General features: G+C 45.6%; 2 protein-coding genes across 4 annotated transcripts in view; both read left to right on the plus strand.

The window, feature by feature from the left end:
- The window catches only part of LOC311343550 (dynamin-1-like), a gene marked incomplete at both ends in the record, with an annotated part of 21,416 nt that extends 18,460 nt beyond the window's left edge, over positions 1 to 2,956 (plus strand). For both annotated transcript variants that reach the window (XM_084468424.1, XM_084468425.1), the window contains one exon: positions 2,896 to 2,956. In XM_084468424.1, coding sequence (XP_084324550.1) covers positions 2,896 to 2,956 — 61 coding nt within the window. The remainder of the gene's footprint in view (positions 1 to 2,895) is intronic.
- Positions 2,957 to 5,788: 2,832 nt separating this feature from the next.
- Positions 5,789 to 20,901, plus strand: LOC311343035 (rap guanine nucleotide exchange factor 1-like). 2 transcript variants are annotated; one of them, XM_084467891.1, is made up of 24 exons: positions 5,789 to 5,949; positions 6,189 to 6,355; positions 6,909 to 7,090; positions 7,539 to 7,695; positions 8,391 to 8,644; positions 8,867 to 8,972; positions 9,228 to 9,306; positions 10,246 to 10,359; positions 10,907 to 11,023; positions 12,755 to 13,056; positions 13,777 to 13,878; positions 14,042 to 14,088; positions 15,492 to 15,606; positions 16,262 to 16,337; positions 16,483 to 16,567; positions 17,031 to 17,123; positions 17,290 to 17,478; positions 17,737 to 17,821; positions 17,952 to 18,046; positions 18,345 to 18,423; positions 18,550 to 18,651; positions 19,165 to 19,262; positions 20,213 to 20,353; positions 20,579 to 20,901. In XM_084467891.1, exons 1-24 carry the CDS (start codon positions 5,922 to 5,924, stop codon positions 20,712 to 20,714), a joined length of 2,949 nt encoding a protein of 982 aa, XP_084324017.1. In that variant the 5' UTR covers positions 5,789 to 5,921; the 3' UTR covers positions 20,715 to 20,901. The 2 variants fall into 2 exon arrangements, with proteins under 2 accessions (XP_084324017.1, XP_084324018.1); XM_084467892.1 differs by lacking the exon at positions 13,777 to 13,878.
- The last annotated feature ends 447 nt before the right edge of the window (positions 20,902 to 21,348 follow it).

A 21,348-nucleotide genomic window follows, 5' to 3' on the forward strand; every position in this document is an offset into this window, starting at 1 on the left:
CCATTTATTCCACATTGACCAAATACGGTTATTCTTTCAGAATCTCTATCAGTGACCAGTGAGGATTTCACTAATGGTACGTCAGACGTCTGTGACATCATCACTGTCTGTCATCATCTCCGTGTGTCTCTTTGCCCAATCAGTGTCTTCCCTTCTCCTGGGTACATAATGAGTTGTAGAATTCATCATCAACATTAACTAACAAAAAATATATATTTTTCCAAAATTATGTTTTAATTCGTCCCTCTGTCCCTCTCTCTCTCTCTCTCTGTCTCTCTGTCTCTCTGTCTAACTCTCTCTACCCATGTCTTTAGCTAGGGATAGCAGTGGGGAATTAATTTGTGTGTCATTGTAAAAATAGGATGGAGCTTCATGGTGAACATGGTGGTTTGTTAGCAGGCTAGCTATTTTAAGATCACCAAATATGAACATTAACTCAATCCAACCAAATGGACTAAATTAATTACAGAGGCTTACCTTGAAACATCCAACCATAGGTATTAGTTTGGTGTCACTATTAATATTATGGGAAAGCAAAGTTGTATCAAGTAAAATGGAATAATGTTATGTAACAGCGTATCACTAAACCCACCCTAACCCTAACCCCTAACCCTCATCCTCACCCTAACCTTAAACCCACCCTAACCCCAAACCTTAACCCTAACCCTCATCTTCACCCTAACCTTAAACCCACCCTAACCCTAACCCCAAACCTTAACCCTAACCCTCATCCTCACCCTAACCTTAAACCCACCCTAACCCTAACCCCTAACCCTCACCCTAACCCTAACCCTAAACATACCCTAACCCTAACCCTTACCCTTACCCTAACCCCTCACCCTAACCCCTAACCACACTATGTATCTACCTGCTGTTCCTTAACATTATGACATGTTTATTAAATTGTTGTTACGTTGTTACATTGCTTCTGACACAGTATTTCCTTGTGGGATTAAACTGTGACAGGACACTAGGTTACTGTTAAGTGTAATAACTTGATAATATTGCTACAATGAATGCTTGCCTAGCATAATAGATTGGGGGGAAACATATATGTATTACTTCATGTATCCATAATTATCTGTCTACATGAACCATTTCCATGTTTATGAATCAAGTGTTTTACATGTGTGTCCATAGAGATGTATAATGTATTATTACGCAGGAATCGCTTGCCACCTGGTTGCTTTGTTTTAGTTATCCCCATGATAACTAGAGTAGTGCACAGGATCTGCAGATGAGGGTCTGGTAAATGAGTGTAATCTACTGTGGAATAATTAACAACATATGAATGACTTTAAACAAAGCAGGAGATGTTGTAACTCAACAGAGCTCCTAAATTGCAGCAGAATGCAATTATTTGCTGTATTTAGATTAGCTCCCATCTCTGCGGATAACAAAAATAAACTCATCACTGATTGAGAAAGTCAAATAGTTTAAGATAAGCTACGTAACATTAACTAACTACAGACTATTCTGTTCATCAGAAGATACATATTTTTTCGGGAATATGTCTTAATTTGAGGCAGAAATACAAGAATAAAATACATTAACTTGCATTTGTCAGTTTTGGACCCACTAATAATAGATATACCTGTTGGTTAGAGTTAACCATGAGATCATAGCAGTTAACCATGAGGTCCTATACCTGTTGGTTAGCAGTTAACCATCATAGCTATACCAGTCATTTAGCAGGTACCTTTGAGCTTAAGTAAGGTGTGAGCAGATTGTAAGCTATTTGTTTCTCGTTATCTGTTACTGACTGTATCATCTCTGTCTCTCTGTGTTTTTCTGTGTCGTGTGTGTATGTTTTTTTTTGTCTGTATTTGTGCGTGTGTGTGTGTGTGTGTGTGTGTCCCCGTCTGTATATGTGTGTGTGTGTGTGTGTGTGTGTGTGTGTGTGTGTGTGTGTGTGTGTGTGTGTGTGTGTGTGTGTGTTCATATCTCTCCAGTCGAAGGGCTTTCGCATCTCCATCTCGAGCCTCCAGACCCAGCTCTGAATCCTCTCTGTAGTCCAAACACACACACACACACACACACACACACACACACACACACACACACACACACACACACACACACACACACACACACACACACACACTATTGGCATCAGATGCAAGCAGCTTCTTACGGTCTCATTGGACTAGTTAATCAGTTGTAGTACACAGTTAGTAGTAGTAAACAACTGAGGTCAGTTAAAACATGTCTTCCTCTACCATAGCACCCCCCCCCCCCCCCCCCCCTCCTGTCTTATGTCTCGTTGGCAAAGTAGCTTGGCTGTTCTGGTGGGTTAGATGAACCTATATGAACCTCTGTATGTTGATCAAACCCACTGATACCCAACCTATTGACAGTGTTTCTGTCCTCTCATGGTCTTTTGTATTACTTGTATATTGTATTACTGACACAGCGCAGCCTGCTGCTGTATCTCCACACAAACCTCCCATGAACAACACACCCTGAAAGCCATGTTGAACCACCTCACTCCCTCCGTTCTGCTCCTCCCTGCTCCTCTCTAACGCTGTCCTGCTCTAGATCTATGCTGTCCTGCTCTAGATCTATGCTGTCCTTCTCTAGCTCTATGCTGTCCTGCTCTAGCTCTATGCTGTCCTCCTCTAGCTCTATGCTGTCCTGCTCTAGCTCTATGCTGTCCTGCTCTAGCTCTATGCTGTCCTGCTCTAGCTCTATACTATCCTATTATCCTCTCCACGCCCTGCTCTCTACAGTGCAGCTTTCTGCCAACAGAAATGCCAACTGCCCGTATTAAGTACAATATACTTCCAACGACAACAGTTTTACAACGATAGCGAGGTGTGACCCTGTTAAACCCACCTGCTGTATGGCTCTTGTTTTCTGTTGATTTTTACCTTCTCTCTCCTGTCTGTTCCTCAGTCGGCCGAGCAAGGGTAGCCCTGCGCACGGAGAGAGCCCCCAGTCCTCTGTTGAGGGTTAAACCACACCCCCCCACACACACACACACCCACACACACACACACACACACACACACACACACACAAACATATCTGCATACACACACATACACGCCTGTGCACACACACACAAATATACAAGGTTATATACACATAGGTTCACAGCTGCACAAATATAAGGACAGATAAGCTAATTCACACGCACACACAAACCCACAACCCCCCCCCCCCCACACACACACACACACACACACACACACACACACACACACACACACACACACACACACACACACACACACACACACACAAACTCTCTTTCTCTGAGCCATGTGTTGTTTCCTGTTGCTGTTGTTGGGCTCTTATTGGTTGATTTAGGCCAGTGTGAGCCAGGTGTGTCAACCAGTTAATAAGAGGAGATACATCTGGTTCACGCAGAGGCACATCCACACTAGAGCCGACCCCACACCCAGAAGGTGCTGTTACACCGGACTCCACTTTCCAGTTTCCTGTCCAGCCGATGGATATGAAATCAGATGTAGCCCTGTGATACCGCTCCACTCTGACATCTCTCTGTCCACCCGGCAATCTGTTCATCTAGTACTGTCTGTTCATCTACTGCCTTTCTCTATAGATCTTTTGTTTTTATATGGGTGGCCATTTTTTACACTGTAAATTGACTGAAAGTTCATTTAAAAAAAGTTAAGATGTGCAAAATGTATTTAAGATTTATTTCCTAATTAAGGTGTTTACATATTGCTGTACTGGCTTTTAAAATGTACTTGTCAAAGCTTTTATTTATTTATTTATGAATCTATTTATCTATTTATTGATCTATTTATTTATTTATTGATCTACTTCTGGATATATGGTGTGGTATTGGCCGTTACAGGCCACGTGATGCTGAGCTTCATGCTAAGAGACTCCCTCGGCTCCACACAGCAGGGAGCCACTACGACCCAAAGCCTCCTCGTCTGCTGCACACACTTCAATATAAAGCACAGGCCTGTTGGGCTCTGGCTGTAATGTACCCTCAATGTGTGAATTATGAATCTAGACATCACAGCTCATATAAATATCCCGGACAATAATGATCAACACGTACACATGGGTGAATCAAAGGCGCTCTCAAAATCAAAACATTTGCCCAAATGTGTTTGTTTTAGGGGGGGTTGGGGTGTTAGGCTTTGTACGCGTTTCACATGCAACATAATTGAAATGGTCTCTGTACTTTGGCTTTATACTGTACAAACAGTTACCGGTTTGGATGAGGTGCTCAAAGCTGATCTAAGACACTGAACGGTGTCTCTCTCTACATGTCTTTAGTCCTACACCATATCATGTCATGGAGCCCTAGGTGTGTGTGTTGTAAATGTAGTGCTTCTTTAGCTGTAGTGTTAGTTGCAGGGGCCCTGACCCACGTTCAACAAGTCTGTGTTTGCACTCTCCGCCCCGCCCCCCCCCCCCGGTGACAGGTACCTCCTCCTTCCTGCCTGGTTGATGACAAAATGTGGCGCTCATTAGCATATAAGACGAATTAAAGTGTGGTGTTTGTGCCTGTGTTATGTACTAGATGGTGTTGATGTAAACAGTGACCAATAGCTCACTAATGGCGTTTCAAATGATTGATGTGTAGTCGTAGTGTGTCATTGATTGTTTTATTTGTCATCATTGAGCTGAAGTTGCGGTCAAACATGGAGAAAAAAAACATGTTGCAAAATGCTTGTTGAACATAGCTCAGAAGCGGCCTCATATGTGACACGGTATAACGCCCATTCATCACCTTTACTCGGAAAGCACCCTGTGTGTGTGCACACGTGTGTGTGTCTGTGCGTGTGTGTGTGTGTGTGTGTGTGTGTGTGTGCGTGTGCCTGGAGCATATAATATCAAATATATAAATCTATTTAAATATATATATATATATATATATGTGTATATATATATATATATATACATATCTGCAAAGAGAGCTCTACTCTAAAATATGTATAGTAGTATGTATGTGAGTGTAAAATCTGTATCAGTAAATGTGAACTCTTGCAACCATGTTGTGTATTGTAGTGTACTGAATGCAGCAAAGATGATTTGACCTGAATAAAAGTTTATTCAAAAAGTGTCTATCTCTATCTCTCTCTCTCTCTCACTCACTCACTCACTCTCTTTAATATATGAAGAATTGATGTAAAGCTGATGTTGGTGGGATAATATATACATTTCAAGCTTGGTAAGTTTGACCATTTCATTAATACACAGGATCAGATGTTATAATCCCTTGTGCCAAAATCCAAGGAAAACACATATTCAGAGGCCCCTGTCCAAACCAACCTTACAAGCACGCTGGCTACCAAACTACCAACCAAAGGTGAAAAGAAAAGAAAAATAAGTAAATAAATAAAATACAATGTACCTATCCTATCCTATGGCTATCACAGCCTAAAGACAGCAATGCCACCTTCAACAGACCCAGGCTCCGTTTAAGTGCAAGCTCCAGGTAGTGACAATGCGCCCCTCACCATAGTGAAGAAAAGGTTCAGTAACAGTAAAAGGACGATAATTAGACAAACATACATTATATATTATATTATAATTTTTATAATCATTTTTACTATTATTATTATCGTTATTATTACTATTAGAAATAGTATATTCATTATATTTTGTATGCGCGTAGCATGGAACGTGTTCTAAATCCACGGTTGAAACGTTAGAGGCCTAAAGAGGCCACCAGGGGGCGCTGCAGACCGACTGTGGGTATTTACCTCCGTCTCAACCTCCGCTCATCATCATGATCGTTATGAGCAGCAGCATCATCTACACAGACAGGAAAGCGGAACGGAGGAAACGCGCAGCAGCGGCCAGTGCGATAGAGAAATAGACACGGAGATGTGTGCCCGTGGAAGAAACGTCTGAAGACCAAGGGAAGTGGAGACAAAGCGAGGCTGGTTTGACCTTCCTCCGGTAAAGGCAACGTGTGCGTATGAGCGAATATGTCGGGGAGGTTGGAGAATAAGACCGGTAAGCGTTTCCTGTCTACGTTAGCATGGTTACTGTTTATCCTGGTGTCTGCCTGTCTGGCTGTCTGCCTTTCTGTTCACCGGGACGCTTCTCGGACCGCCGCTCAGTCAGCGTGTGTGATTGTTCAAGTCCCTTTCCGAAAATGTTAAATCTTTTAATGTCAAAGGAGGAACAATCTCTTTGTCTTTCTCTGTATTTCCCATCTGACTTGTGTACACCGCCCCCCCTTCTACCCCCAGACTCCCAGCGGTCTCAGCTGGCTTCCCTCACGATGAGACTCAAAGACAAGCTCCACCCACCCAGGATCAAACGCTCAGTCGAGAAAATCAAACGGACACCGTCTCAAGCGTCCGCCACTAAGCCCCACGATCTGGACCTCACTGCCACACCTCCGCTGCAACGCAAGGTACACACGCACACACACACACACACGCACGCACGCACGCACGCGCACGCACGCACACACACACGCACGCACACACACACACACGCACACACACACACACACACACACACACACACACACACACAGCAGACACACTTCAAAACATGCCAGCTCATTAACACATAGACACTAAAATGTGTTTGTTTGTTTATTTCTCTGTGCATGTCTATAAATTGTGTGTGTGTGTGTGTGTGTGTGTGTGTGTGTGTGTGTGTGTGTGTGTGTGTGTGCATGTCTTTGTGTGTGTGTGTTTGTGTGTATGCTGTGATTGTGCATGTGTTGTGTCTATAAATTGTGTGTGTGTTTCTGCGTCTGTGTGTGTGTGTGTGTGTGTGTGTGTACGTCTTTGTGTGTGTGTGCGTGTGTGTGTGTGTGTGTGCGTGTGTGTGTGTTTGTGCGTGCGTGTGTTTGTGCGTGCGTGCGTGCGTGCGTGCGTGTGTGCGTGCGTGCGTGCGTGCGTGTGTGTGTGTGTGCGTTTGTGCGTGCGTGCGTGTGTTTGTGCGTGCGTGTCCAGTCTGTGTGTGTGTTAGCAGAGCAAGAGCGGGCGGTGCTCAGTGCGCTGCGATACTTTAAGAATCTGCTGGATAAGCTGAGCGGCGACCAGCCGGTGATGAACAGCCTGCTGTCCGGCTCGGCCGGACAGGTGCTGGAGACGGTCCACAACCTGGTCCAACTGGAGCCACACATACACAACAGGTGAGCCCCCCCACAGCACAACCCCAGGACGAGACGCTGCTTATTGTCCATAATAACTGCATTATTATTATTACTATTATTTTTTCCTGATAATTCCTGAAAAGTCAGGTGCCACCGCAAGCAGTAAGTACCGGACACTACACTTAGATACCACTGAATTCTTATTAGTTTCTTATTCCTATTTGTCTTATAATCTCACTATTTATACTTTGTCCTCCATCTATTTTTTTAAAATATAATATATATAATATAAAATAAAAAATATCTAGAAGAAAATATCTACGCACAAAAAATCTACTCAAATAAATGAACAACACAGACGGTTTAATACACATTTTTGACGGACACTATTTGCTCCGTCATTGAAACCATTCACAACTTCACGATCCGTCTCCGTCAAACGACGCGTTCCCCCTCCTCTCTCCTCCGGTCCTCCTGCCGTCTCCAGTAAGACGGTGACCTCCTGTCTCTCCGGCCTCTACTCCTCCCTGGCTGAGCTCATCCACTGGGCAGACCAGCTGATGCTCCAGGGCATAGTCCAGGAAGAGAAGGAGGCCATAGCAACCGTCGTCGTGGTGACGAGGGCCGTGTTGGATGGGGTCAAGGTAAAGAGCTGGGGCCCGGCTCTCTCACTGGGTCACCGGCAGACAGGACTGTGACGCTGACCGTGGGATGAACACGGTGACTAGGGATTCAGGGTGAGGTGGGGAGAGCAGGCATGACGCACGTGTTGGGCTGAGTGACCTTCAGGAGAGGAGAGCTCAGTTGAATGATGAATGAATTGACTGATTTACCGTCGTCCAATGCTAGTACTAACCTTTCAAGTCATTGTCACCCATTCTATTGAAGATCTTTTTTTTTTTATTATTATTATTTTTCCAGTCAAAACACTTTTATAAACCCCACCATTAAGCTTCTCTTCAGAAAGACTATTGGCAAATACTATGTTCCACAACCTACAGATATTAGTATAAGCTAGTTTGAACCTGGCCTAGAGATGCATGTCATTCAGGAGCAGGTCTGAGTTAGTCCTACAGATACATGCTATTAGGGTATGAGTTAGCCCTACAGTTACATGTTGTCAGGGAGCAGGTAGGAGTTAACCCTACAGATACATGTTATTAGGGTATGAGTTAGTCCTACAGATACATGCTATTAGGGTATGAGTTAGCCCTACAGATACATGTTGTCAGGGAGCAGGTAGGAGTTAACCCTACAGATACATGTTATTAGGGAGCAAGTATGACTTAGCCCTGTGTGTGTGTGTGTGTGTGTGTGTGTGTGTGTGTGTGTGTCTCAGGAGCTGGTACGACTGGCTGCAGAGAGACAAGACGGCCCCTCCCCTTCGTCCCCCATCCAACCGCTGTCCCCCATAGACCAGAAGAACCGGGACCGCCGTGATTCTGACCAATCCCTGCAGGCCATGGGCCACGATGAGAGTGAAGACCAGCACGTTCCTCCAGAGCACAGTCAAAACCCGGAGCCCACGCCTCCCACGGAGGAGTCCGCTCCTCCTAAACCCCCCAAACCATTCCCATGCACGGCAGCAGACAGGTGATAAACAGCTCACCTGTGGAGCACAAAGTCCAAAAAAAATAACATTTGGGAACTTTGCGTCTAAAATCACCTCAAGTCCTATTTAGAGCAAGTGAAAAAGTCTCCAGTTAAAACAGTTATGAAACTTTCCCATTTTAATTTATAAGGCTTTGCTTATGTCTATAACACAATAACATGTGATATGCAGTATGAACTCATCTGTGTGTCCTTCCCCCCCAGCGCACCTGCCCTCCCGCCTAAGAAACGCCACTCAATACCAGGCCCCACCCACTCCAAAGTGGCCATCGTAGCACCAATGAGACGGGAGTCAGAGCCCAACAAGGAGGTCAACACATACACTATACACTAAAACACATCACACACACACACACACACACACACCAGAGAAGACATCTTCACAGTCGTCTATACACCGCATCATAACGTATAATATATATGATACACGCAACGGCATACTATGTGACACACCACAGGAAGTCTGACAAATATGTATAACATGTACACACTCTCGTTGATTAATTTTCTTAGCAATGCCAATGGATTGTGTTTGTTTGTGTGTGTCTGTGTGTGTGCGTTCTAGGTATATGAAGAGTGTCTCAAGCTGACTAAACCCAGTGTGTGGGTGGAAACGCTAAACACACACTTCCCTCAAACCCAAGGTAATAATATCATTCAGCCTCGCAACCACACACACACACACACACACACACACACACACACACACACACACACACACACACAGACACAAACACCAACAACATATCCTATTTCTCTGCTGCTGACAAGAAACAGGAACCAGTCACACTGCCACTTCCTCTCTGAAACAAGCTCAATCTAACCCCCCCCCCCTGTATGGTGCACACCAGTAGCTACCAGGATAACCACAGCCTACTACAGGTTTGAGACACTGGGAACAGTATATGGTGCTTTACTAAATGTTTAGCAATAACAATACATTAAATGAAGACTCACAAACAAACACACACACACACACACACCATTGAAGTATAATCAGAAGACACACACGCACTGACACACACACACACACACAATGGATGTATATGAGGACACTCAAACATATCCTGGTTCGTAGCTGCTGGCCAAAAAAACAGAAACTGGTGTCACTGCCACTTCCTGTTTGAAACTGAACCCTCTGTATCAGCAAACTCGGCATCCCGTCTCTGAAGCTAGAACCTCCACTGAAGGTGGCTGGCCTATCAGTCCAGGGCTCTGTCTGAGTGGAAGAGCTTGTGTGATGCAGTCAGCTCTATCTCCTTGTCTCACTTAGTCATCATTACTTGTTTATCAAGTTGTGCATGTTTTATTTTTTTTTTACTTGTTAAACAAGTTGTGCATGGTTTTTTAATTCGTAGTTTAAGGGAACTTCTTGGATGTATGTGTCTTGGATGTATACGTCTACTTCTATTGATTGACACGTGTTGTTCATGTCATGTACAGTATGTTGTTAGAGTGGGGGTTGGTTGTGGGGCTATGCTTTATATCTGTATCTATGTTTTTTGTCCCTATGTTTTATTGTCTTCTCTAAGTCAGCCCTCACACACTCCCTTACATTCGGCCTTTCTGTTTTGCTTCTGTAGATACAGACTATGACTCCGTGTCCATGGCCGACACGGTGCCTCCTCCCACTTCCTCCTTTCCTCCTCTTCCCCTCCCACCAGCCCTGCCTCAGAAGACACGTCGTAGCAGCTCAGGTACCCAGAACCCTCCTACACCTTCTAACACTCCTTGTCTGGATCTCCTCCTACTCTCCTCTCCCCTTGTTCTCCTCCTAGTGGTCTCTCCTCTATCCTTGTCGTTCTCCTCCTAGCGGTCTCTCCTCTCTCCTTGTTCTCCTCCTAGTGGTCTCTCCTCTCTCCTTGTTCTCCTCCTAGTGGTCTCTCCTCTATCCTTGTCGTTCTCCTCCTAGCGGTCTCTCCTCTCTCCTTGTTCTCCTCCTAGTGGTCTCTCCTCTATCCTTGTCGTTCTCCTCCTAGTGGTCTCTCCTCTATCCTTGTCGTTCTCCTCCTAGCGGTCTCTCCTCTCTCCTTGTTCTCCTCCTAGTGGTCTCTCCTCTCTCCTTGTCGTTCTCCTCCTAGCGGTCTCTCCTCTCTCCTTGTTCTCCTCCTAGCGGTCTCTCCTCTCTCCTTGTTCTCCTCCTAGTGGTCTCTCCTCTATCCTTGTCGTTCTCCTCCTAGCGGTCTCTCCTCTCTCCTTGTTATCCTCCTAGCGGTCTCTCCTCTCTCCTTGCTGTGCTCCCAGGTGCTGAAGGTCCCTCTGCGGCCCTCACTGTAGATTTAAGTGGAGTTCAGCACTGCCCCCCCTCCCTCCTCTCCCCCAGTGGGACCCCGCCCCCCCTGCCCGATAAGAAGCGCCATAGTGAGTACACATCAGACCCTTCTCTTATTAACCAATCATTTGGGTTGGAAATACTTTAACCACAATATGATTGCACTTTTGCATTTGTTTGTATTTTAGATTGGACTTGGTAACATATTCTCAATGAAGGCAGGCTGATTGCATCGTGTCCATTCACACCACATCACTTTATAGTGTTTATAGTGTTGTTGAATATGTACCAACTATGTACAATATCGATGTAGTGGCTATTTTGTAGTGTATTTATAGACAGTGCACCTTCTTGACGGTTGATTAATCCCGGGTTGGACATTCACAACAAATATATTATTATATTATAATATATATATATAAATATATATTATTTATAACTAAGAGCTATAACTGAAATGTGGGAAGGTCCATAATCTATATTAAATATAAATCAAAGATTACCCCTATGAATGGTTTACCCATGTGCCTGACTCCGTCTGTCTCCCTGTCTGTCTCCCTGTCTGTCTCCCTGTCTGTCTCCCTGTCTGACTCTCTGATTGACTCCCTGTCTGTCTCCCTGTCTGACTCTCTGATTGACTCTCTGTCTGTCTCCCTGTCTGTCTCCCTGTCTGACTCTCTGTCTGTCTCCCTGTCTGTCTTCCTGTCTGTCTCCCTGTCTGACTGTCTGATTGTCTCCCTGTCTGTCTCCCTGTCTGTCTCCCTGTCTGACTCTCTGACTGACTCCCTGTCTGTCTCCCTGTCTGTCTTCCTGTCTGTCTCCCTGTCTGACTCTCTGTCTGTCTTCCTGTCTGTCTTCCTGTCTGACTCTCTGTCTGTCTCCCTGTCTGACTCCCTGTCTGACTCTCTGTCTGTCTTCCTGTCTGTCTCCCTGTCTGACTCTCTGTCTGTCTCCCTGTCTGACTCTCTGTCTGTCTCCCTGTCTGTCTCCCTGTCTGACTCTCTGTCTGTCTCCCTGTCTGACTCTCTGTCTGTCTCCCTGTCTGTCTCCCTGTCTGTCTCCCTGTCTGTCTCCCTGTCTGACTCTCTGTCTGTCTCCCTGTCTGTCTTCCTGTCTGTCTCCCTGTCTGTCTCCCTGTCTGTCTCCCTGTCTGTCTCTCTGTCTGTCTCCCTGTCTGTCTCCCTGTCTGTCTCCCTGTCTGTCTCCCTGTCTGACTCTCTGACTGACTCCCTGTCTGTCTCCCTGTCTGTCTCCCTGTCTGTCTCCCTGTCTGTCTCTCTGACTGACTCTCTGTCTGTCTCCCTGTCTGTCTCCCTGTCTGTCTCCCTGTCTGTCTCTCTGTCTGTCTCCCTGTCTGTCTCCCTGTCTGTCTCCCTGTCTGTCTCCCTGTCTGTCTCTCTGACTGACTCCCTGTCTGTCTCCCTGTCTGTCTCTCTGACTGACTCCCTGTCTGTCTCCCTGTCTGTCTCCCTGTCTGTCTCCCTGTCTGACTCTCTGTCTGTCTCCCTGTCTGACTCTCTGATTGACTCTCTGACTGACTCCCTGTCTGTCTCCCTGTCTGTCTCCCTGTCTGACTCTCTGACTGACTCCCTGTCTGTCTCCCTGTCTGACTCCCTGTCTGTCTCCCTGTCTGTCTCCCTGTCTGTCTCTCTGACTGTCTCCCTGTCTGTCTCCCTGTCTGTCTCCCTGTCTGTCTTCCTGTCTGTCTCCCTGTCTGTCTCCCTGTCTGTCTCCCTGTCTGACTCCCTGACTGTCTCCCTGTCTGTCTCCCTGTCTGTCTCCCTGTCTGTCTCCCTGTCTGTCTCCCTGTCTGTCTCCAGTCCACCAGTACCTGAAGTACCTGGAGTCCTACAGAGCTCCGGCAGCAGACATGCTGTTCTACCAGCGGCCGGCCGACCTCGGCCACCGCTACAACAGCAGGCAGCAGGAGCTGGTGACGGCCTACCAGCTCACCCACACACACCTGGACCCCCCCTGCCCGGACACAGCGCCCCCGGACCCCCCCGGGCACCCGCACCACGACACGCCGCGGCAGCCCAGCCGGCATGGCGATGTGCGCGTCGACCTCCAGGCCGCGGCGAGGGTCCCTGCTCCCGCTCTGCCCCCGAAGAGGAAACAGCTGGTGAGGACGGGTCGGATGACCCCCGGAATACTGATTAGCTTCCACTGCAGGGTCCACTGGAGCCCTGCGCTGTCGGAGCACGTGCACTCCCACGAGCACGTGCACTAGCACGAGCACGTGCACTCCCACGAGCACGTGCACTACCACGAGCACGTGCACTACCTCGAGCACGTGCACTGCCAGAGCCACACTCCGGGAGCACATGTTCAAATCGTTCAAATATTCACAAAAGCTATCCCCTAAAAAGTCCCTAGGTCGACATGAGTACACTTTGAAAAGGAGCGCAAGTGCTGCGCTGCGCTCTGTGGCGTCATGGCAACAAAGCTCTACCTGGCATTCCTCCCCACCTCCCCACCCCATGAATGGACTGGAGGTACCCACCTGGGGAGGGGGCAACACGCCCCCCACGGACCATTGGCTAAAGCCAGTATCCAACACATGACACATAGGCCCGTCAGCCTTTCATTGTAGCAGGTTGGCTTAGCTAATCTCAAAATAGCCCCCCTCCCCTCAAGGTAAATAGCGACCCCTTTGTGAACATACATTGTGTCAACTCGGCCTACTCTGAGGCTCAAAGCCGGTCCAAAGACCGGTCTCCGCACGCTATTGTTCCGTGTCAGTTCCTAGAGTGATTAGCATAGCCTTTATCAAACTTATATAACTGCTGCTAACCCACGTATGCCCTTCGTCTTCCTCCTCCTCCTCTTCCTCTTCCTGCAGACCTCTCAGGCTTCTGTCTCCCCTCCTCGCCTACAGCCCTCCCTCCCCTCTGCTTGTCCGCCCCCTAGTTCTCTGTCATCCTGCCCCCAGAGCAGAGTGCTGGTGAGTGTCTCTGCTCGCCTCCTTGTCCTTAAAGCCTTTGATCCTCAGCGCGTCTCTTTAACACCCAGAAGGGCCACAGTCTGTCAGGGAGACTAAATCATGTGCTTGTCCTTGTCCTTGTCCTTGTCGTTGTTGTTGTTGTTGTTTTGGTCGGCATCATCAGGATTCTTCTCTGAACGATCAAGAAGACAACGACGACACTGAAGACAGGTAAGATCCATACGTATACACACACAAATAAGCAAATGCATGCACATGCAAGCACACAGACACACACCCACATATGAAACATATGCATGCATGCCCGTGCACAAACACACACACACACAAGTAGGGATGCACCAATACCACTTTTTTACAAACCGATTCGATACCGATACTTTTATTTGTGTACTTGCCGATACCGAGTACCGATGCCGATATTTTCTAGATTTGGTCTCTATGAAAGATGTGCAATTAATTTGAAGGCAGATTTTATTTTCTCCTCTGAAGATTATGTCAAGCCTTTAGTAAGGCTATACAAAATGAACAGAAGGCTATTCCAAGCCAAAAATAAACAGAGCTTTCTGGTTTAAACCAAAAAGCCTTCAAAGACAAAAAAAGTACTTTCCTTTCCGCCCCTGGACACCGTAGCACTACAGATCTTACACTCTGCCTTACTCCTGTCGTCATCCTTTATCTTAAAATACGCCAAAATCGCCGACATGACTTAGCCTACTGTTCCGTTATGTCTTTCCGCAGCCAACTTTCACACACGAGCGTTTGGCAGAATCTCAGAGTTTCGGCTCATTATCTCCCCCTAGACGTTGAAGTTAGGTAGGACAACTTATCTCCGCATGCGACCAGTTTGATGTAGGCATTCAACTCCACCAACTATACGCGATACCCGTGGATGACGGGATCAACCAAGGAGCAAAAGTAAATTAAATTAAAAGCAAAGGATCAGTCGCCATCAACCACTTCATCCAAAAGGACAGGAGGATGGACTTTGTTTTCAAGTAATGCGATCATCAAAGGGCAAGTTATTTAAAAACGTATAGGCCGCCGTGCCAACTGGTTTTATTCTGGCCGCCTCTGCCACTGTTTTGTGTATGTTAAGGTTTATTTGGGAAAATGGTCAGCGCGCACAACATTTCATGTAATGCTGTGCGCACTGTATCATGACAGCGCGCACACAGCAGTGACAGACTTCAGAACCATGGACAGTGAGAAACCGCAGCGACTGTGTGTGTCCGGCGTGGCTGGAGTCCACGGACCCGCTCCCGAGAGGGACACAGATCAGCGTTTCGCTGTTTCGTTTTTGTGTCGTTCTTTTCCCAGGGCTCGAGTTTCGCCTCGATCAACATTACCGTATGACAACAATAGACGTGCACACATTGCGCTTTTTATTTTATTTTATTTCCCATCATAACCTTTCCCGGGAATCAGAAATAGTCTTGATCAGATTCAGATTACTGACAGTGGTATCAGTGCGTGGTATCTGCAATTAAAAAACGAATACGAGTATGAGTATTTTAATGAAGTATCGGCCCGATACCTGATACTGGTATCAGTGCATCCCTACACACAAACATATGCTAGAAGTTGTATTGTCTCTAAACATTTGGCTTCAGTTCCAAGCAGGGGAAGGAGTGCGACCAAAGCGATAGTGAAGATCAGGAAGAGAATGAAGAGCTGCTGCTGGTTAACCAACAGGAAGTGCTTGACAGACTAACCATGAAGTCAGAGGTAAGGTGGCGACCTCACACATCTTACCTGTGGGTTATACTACGAACCTCGCTGAATATACCCAGGCTTTCTTGGGAAAACCTGTATCAACAGAGACGCAACTCGCAATCAGAGTTAAATGGTACTACGACACTCACTTAGGATTGGATTAGTCGAGCCAGGTTTTCTGCTTTAGGTTCAACGCGTTTAGGTTCATCAATTTTACTCACCTTTACAAAAGGTCCAACGAGGACGATCAAATAGCGAATACCCTCTGATGAGAACCTGTATCTCTCATAAAGAATAATTCTCAGGCAATGCCAAGGTATCATATCTGTCCCGAAAGACCCTCTGTCTCCGGAGAGACCCCTGTACGATGTGGGCTCCGAGGTCCACGGGAAAACCCATAAATGGTGACGACATTGTAAAAAGAGGGGCTAGGAAGCTGCACACGCCGATCTAACCCGATAGACTGAGCTGAACACCTGCTCCCGACCAGGTTTGGTTGACAGCATAAGTCACCACGGTGATACAGCGACACTAAACCCAGCTAACCTAGGCTTTGAGCGCAACATACCTCGCTAACCCACTAATCGAGGTTTGTAGTATACCCCACTGCTCCTAGAGCAAAGCCGGCCACAGCCACGTATATACCTCTATCTGCTCTCTGCCTCAGGGAGAGGAGGGGCCAGGTGTCAAAGCAGCGTCTCCAGACATCCTATTGGTCCATGCCACTCTGACTGACAGTATCGGTAAGAAAGTGTCTTAAGCACCTTATGATGCGGGCAAAACAAAACAGCTTTGACCTTCTGCAGACAATCTATAGGCTTTCATCTCTCCATGGAGAGACATTAAGTGTTAATGAGTGTGTTACTTTGTGTGACTGTGTGTGTACAGAGCAGGTCCTGTACTGTGAGGTCTTCCTCTCCACCTACAGAACCTTCATCAGCCCTCACGACGTCATCAGCAAACTACAGTTCAGATATCCTACCCAGTGCACACGTCTACTGTGCCTCTCCATATGGATGCCCTGTCTCTCTCTTTAAAGGTCTATGTGTAGGATTGTACATGAATGTATTGCTTTAAATTGCTGATATATGAAAAGGTCGAAATTTAACGGCCTGTGGGCTGATTACTAGTATATTTGAACGTGAAGTTAAAGTCTGTGCATTATATCCACTCACGCCACTCCCATTTTCTATTTGCAACTAATGCTTATTAAAACAAACTAATTAGTTTAGGATTGTTATTGTCTGAACCTCGCACTCGCATTCCAGTGCTTTCAATATGAAAGCTCTAATGCTTACATCGTCGAGGCTTTTATCCTGATATTCAACGTCAAGGCTGAATCCTTGTCGCAATTGGCAGCCGGCAGTGGCATATCGAGCTTTAAGAGGAATAGAAAATGACATTGTTAAAAATGGATTGACCTTAACCAGAAACACGTACAAACACCTGTGTCAGGGAATTGAACCTGCGGTCCTCGGGGTCAGTAAGAACACCTTCCTACTGCTAGTAAGAGTGGTGGATGAACTCTGGTAGGCACACACACACACACACACACACACACACACACACACACACACACACACACACACACACACACACACAATTCATAGACATGCACAGATCTACCTACACATGAATACACCCATACAACACGGGCATGTACGTGATACACTGTGGATGTGTGTGTTTCTGCAGTTCGATTGAGCTGGATGGTGATTTGCAGCTCCTCCTGATGGACCTGGTGTTCAGCCTGGTGATCAAAGGAGAGCTGGGCTTGGCCCGCCTTCTGCGCTCCAACATCCTATCAAAACTGGAGGAGAGGCGTCAGCTGATCGAGTCTCCGTCGTGGCTCCGCCCTCTCTCTGCCAGGGGCGTGGCTGCCAGGTAACCTCTGCCCTCATCATTTAATAATAATAACTTGATAACAATAGACAAATGTGTCATAGTGTAGAAAAAAGTAATAATAATAATAATAAAAATAAAGTAATAATATAATTATGTATCATTATTTACCTATCAACCTATGATAGGTTATATCGTTATATCTTATCATATATATATGATAAGACCTCTTCTGGTCTCCTTTATATTGTTCTCCTCTTCCACTCTCTCCTTCCCTTATTCACTCCCTCTCTCCTCTAGACCCGGGTCTCTTCTTGATTTCAAGAGTCAGGACGTCGCAGAGCAGTTGACCTTCATGGACTCCAAACTCTTTTATAAAATAGAGGTATTGCCTTTCAACTTGAACTCTTTGTCCACTTGATAATATTCTATTACACCGTCGCGGGTTTCAGTTTCGTGGACCATTTCTCACCTGCCTGCCTGTCTGTCTGTCTCTCTGTCGGTGACCTGTCTAGCTGCCGGAGGTCTTGCTGTGGTCGATGGAGCAGAATGAGGAGAGGAGTCCAAACCTGACAGAGTTCACCCAACACTTCAACAACGTCTCCTTCTGGTGCGTCATCCATGTGTTGGTGATGATAAGTTGTCCGTGTCCACACGGGAGGTGGTGAACCCTCTCTCTGCATGGCCCAGGGCCAGAACTCTCTGGCCCGGGATTTTTTGCATTGCCTTGCTTACAGTTTGTGCAAGTGCCACATGAACAAAGTTATTATCACTTCAAGAATCAAACATGCATACTAATACTTCATTGTGTATGCGTGTGTGTGGTGTGGTGTGGTGTGGTGTGTGTGTGTGTGTGTTCGTGTGTGTGTGTGTGTGTGTGTGTGTGTGTGTGTGTGTGTGTGATTTAGGGTGCGTTCTGTTATCATCTTGCAGGAGAAAGCTCAGGAACGAGAAAAGCTAGTGTTGAAGTTCCTCAAAGTCATGAAGGTAAACACTTAAGACACACACTTAACTATATCCAAGTAGACTGACTGCAACAGCAAGAGGGTTCTAATTATGTCTGTGTGTGTATCTGTGTGTGTGTGTGTGTGTGTGTGTGTGTGTGTCTTCTAGCACCTCAGGAAACTGAATAATTTTAACTCTTACCTGTCCATCCTGTCGGCCCTGGACTCCGCCCCCCTACGAAGACTAGACTGGCAGAAACACACAGCTGAGGTGCGTGATTGTGTTGAGTGTGTTTTCAAGGAAAACCAAACTGTTTTAGCTGGTCACCTCCCGCAATTAAAAACATTTTAAAATGACTTGGGGTACAAACATTTTGTGAGCGTGACAGGGCATTATTGCTGTTCCAGCCTATCTGTCTCCACTCACTACAAACAGATTTTGTCGGGTTTAGCCAGAATGTCAACATAACCTGGTAACCCAAAACAGCCTGTAACAGGTCAATCACAGGTTACTGGCATGCTTTGAACATATTGAGGACAATCTGAGTCTATATTTAAGTCTTACCATACATTTTTTTAACTTTGCATTTAAGTTGTGATTTGGATGATTCTATGGATTCAATAAATGAATCCATAGCACTACTATGTAACCCACTACATCACCCAGACCTATTGTTTTGAGGTTTGGCTTTGCCGCAGTTTGGACGATACTTTACTCAAACACAGTAAGTTAGTGTCAGGAATGTAAACGTGTGTTTGTGTGTGCGTGTATGTGTCTTTCTAGGCCTTAGAAGAGTTCAGTGCTTTGATTGACAGTTCATCATCCTTCAGAACCTACAGAACAGCTCTGTCTGAGGTTGAACCACCATGTATACCCTACCTGTAAGTACTACTAACACCTTATATACCCTACCTGTAAGTACTACTAATACCTTATATACCCTATCTGTAAGTACTACTAATACCTTATATACCCTACCTGTAAGTACTACTAACACCTTATATACCCTACCTGTAAGTACTACTAATACCTTATATACCCTACCTGTAAGTACTACTAACACCTTATATACTCTACCTGTAAGTACTACTAATACCTTATATACTCTACCCGTTAGTACTACTAATACTTTATATACTCTACCTGTAAGTACTACTAATACCTTACCTGTATACACTACCTGTAAGTACTACTTATACCCTACCTGTATTTCTTGTTGTGAGTATGACTTTACTCTACCTGTATATAACCTGCCTGTATACATAGCTTACCTTTTGAGTTCTACCTGTATAAATACCGTACCTGTAGGTCTAAGTAATACATGTATGTAGTCTACCTATGTATGCCCTACCTGAATAAACCACACGTGCATGTACAAGCTTTTGACCTACCTATGTATAGCCCACCTATAAATCCTACCTGTACTATATTAATATCAGTATTACTTACCTGTACCTTGTTCCTTTAGACACTCGTGTGTGTGTGTGTGTGTGTGTGTGTGTGTGTGTGTGTGTGTGTGTGTGTGTGTGTGTGTGTGTGTGTGTGCGTGTGTGTGTGCGTGTGTGTGCGTGTGCGTGTGTGCGTGCGTGCATGTGTGTGTAAACAGTCTCCCTATCTGTCTCCCTGTCTGTCTCCCTGTCCGTCTCTCTTTCCATCTCTCCGTCTAGTTCATCAGTAGCTGTAGTACATGGCATCCTGGAGCACTGTACACACACACACACACACACACACACACACACACACACACACACACACACACACACACACACACACACACACACACACACCGTGCTCAGTGTCTCACCTATCTCCCTCACCTGTTTGCCTCCAGGGGTCTGATCCTGCAGGACCTGACGTTTGTCCACCTGGGGAATCCTGACCAGCTGATGACGTCACAGGGGTCCATGGTCAACTTCTCCAAACGATGGCAGCAGTTCAACATCCTGGACACTCTGAGGAGCTTCCAACAAATGTAAATGAGTGGAACTATTTTGATATTGTATTTTTTAATAAAATATATTAGTATTACGGGTAGAGGTAGTGTTATCTGTGGCTTTGTGTAGAGGTTTATATATGGAGTGTCATGTTACTTATATTGTCACAATATAAGTAACTAGTTTACTAGTTATCTCTTATCTCTATCTTCTACTGTTATTTCTCCACCATTTCTAACTGCCCTTTCTGAATCTTTCTCCAGCTGTTACTCCCTGCAGCCCAACAGTGAGATTTCGTCGTTCTTCAATGACTTCAGCGACCATTTGGCTGAAGAGGCACTATGGGAACTCTCTCTCAAGATCCGCCCACGCAACATTCCAAAGGCCAATCAGAGATGAGCCTAGAAGACAGGGAGCCAATGTAATGAGGAGGAGAAACGTCTGACGACATACAGAAACTGATCCGCACCTACCTGTCTTTGGAGGAACATTTAATCGCTAGCCACTTTGGCTGCAATAATCCAATGTCATTCAAAGCAATATATCAGCTAAAATCGTATGTATGTAACCTCAATAAATGTCTGTACTTTTTGTAATCAAGGGATCTGTTTTTGTGTTATTCTTAACTCCCAGTGAAACTGGGAAACAATCCTAAAAAAACTATCTTGAAACACCAAAAGGTCCTGGGTTCCAAGTCCAACCCCTATGTCTATAGTCTGGCTATAGGCCAGTAAGCAAGAGGCCTAATCTCAACCTGCTCACATGTCACATTTTTGCACTTTTTTTCTACCCTTTTTCTCCATCCTTAACATCCTTAACTAATTCGTTGAAATAAGTTGAACGGACATTTGAGCACAACAATCTTCAATATTGATAAATTATGATTTATGAGTACATGATAAATAAAACTTGAAACTTGAAACTTGAAAGATAGAATGAATGAGTTGGATCAAATGAGAACATGCAATAATGGCTACCATATGTTCATCATTTTGTCTCAAACCTCATCAATATGATAGTCTTCTATCATATC

The sequence above is a fragment of the Micromesistius poutassou genome (genome assembly GCF_964030765.1).
Source record: "Micromesistius poutassou genome assembly, chromosome: 5".
NCBI classification, from domain to species: Eukaryota; Metazoa; Chordata; class Actinopteri; order Gadiformes; family Gadidae; genus Micromesistius; species Micromesistius poutassou.

What these genes read in the sequence shown, in the direction of transcription:
- LOC311343035 (XM_084467891.1), top strand. Translation starts at nt 5,922, where the DNA reads ATGTCGGGGAGGTTGGAGAATAAGACCG. An exon ending in CACCTCCGCTGCAACGCAAG is followed by an intron (nt 6,356 to 6,908) that starts GTACACACGCAC and finishes GTGCGTGTCCAG; the next exon opens with TCTGTGTGTGTGTTAGCAGA. An exon ending in TTCAACAACGTCTCCTTCTG is followed by an intron (nt 18,047 to 18,344) that starts GTGCGTCATCCA and finishes TGTGTGATTTAG; the next exon opens with GGTGCGTTCTGTTATCATCT.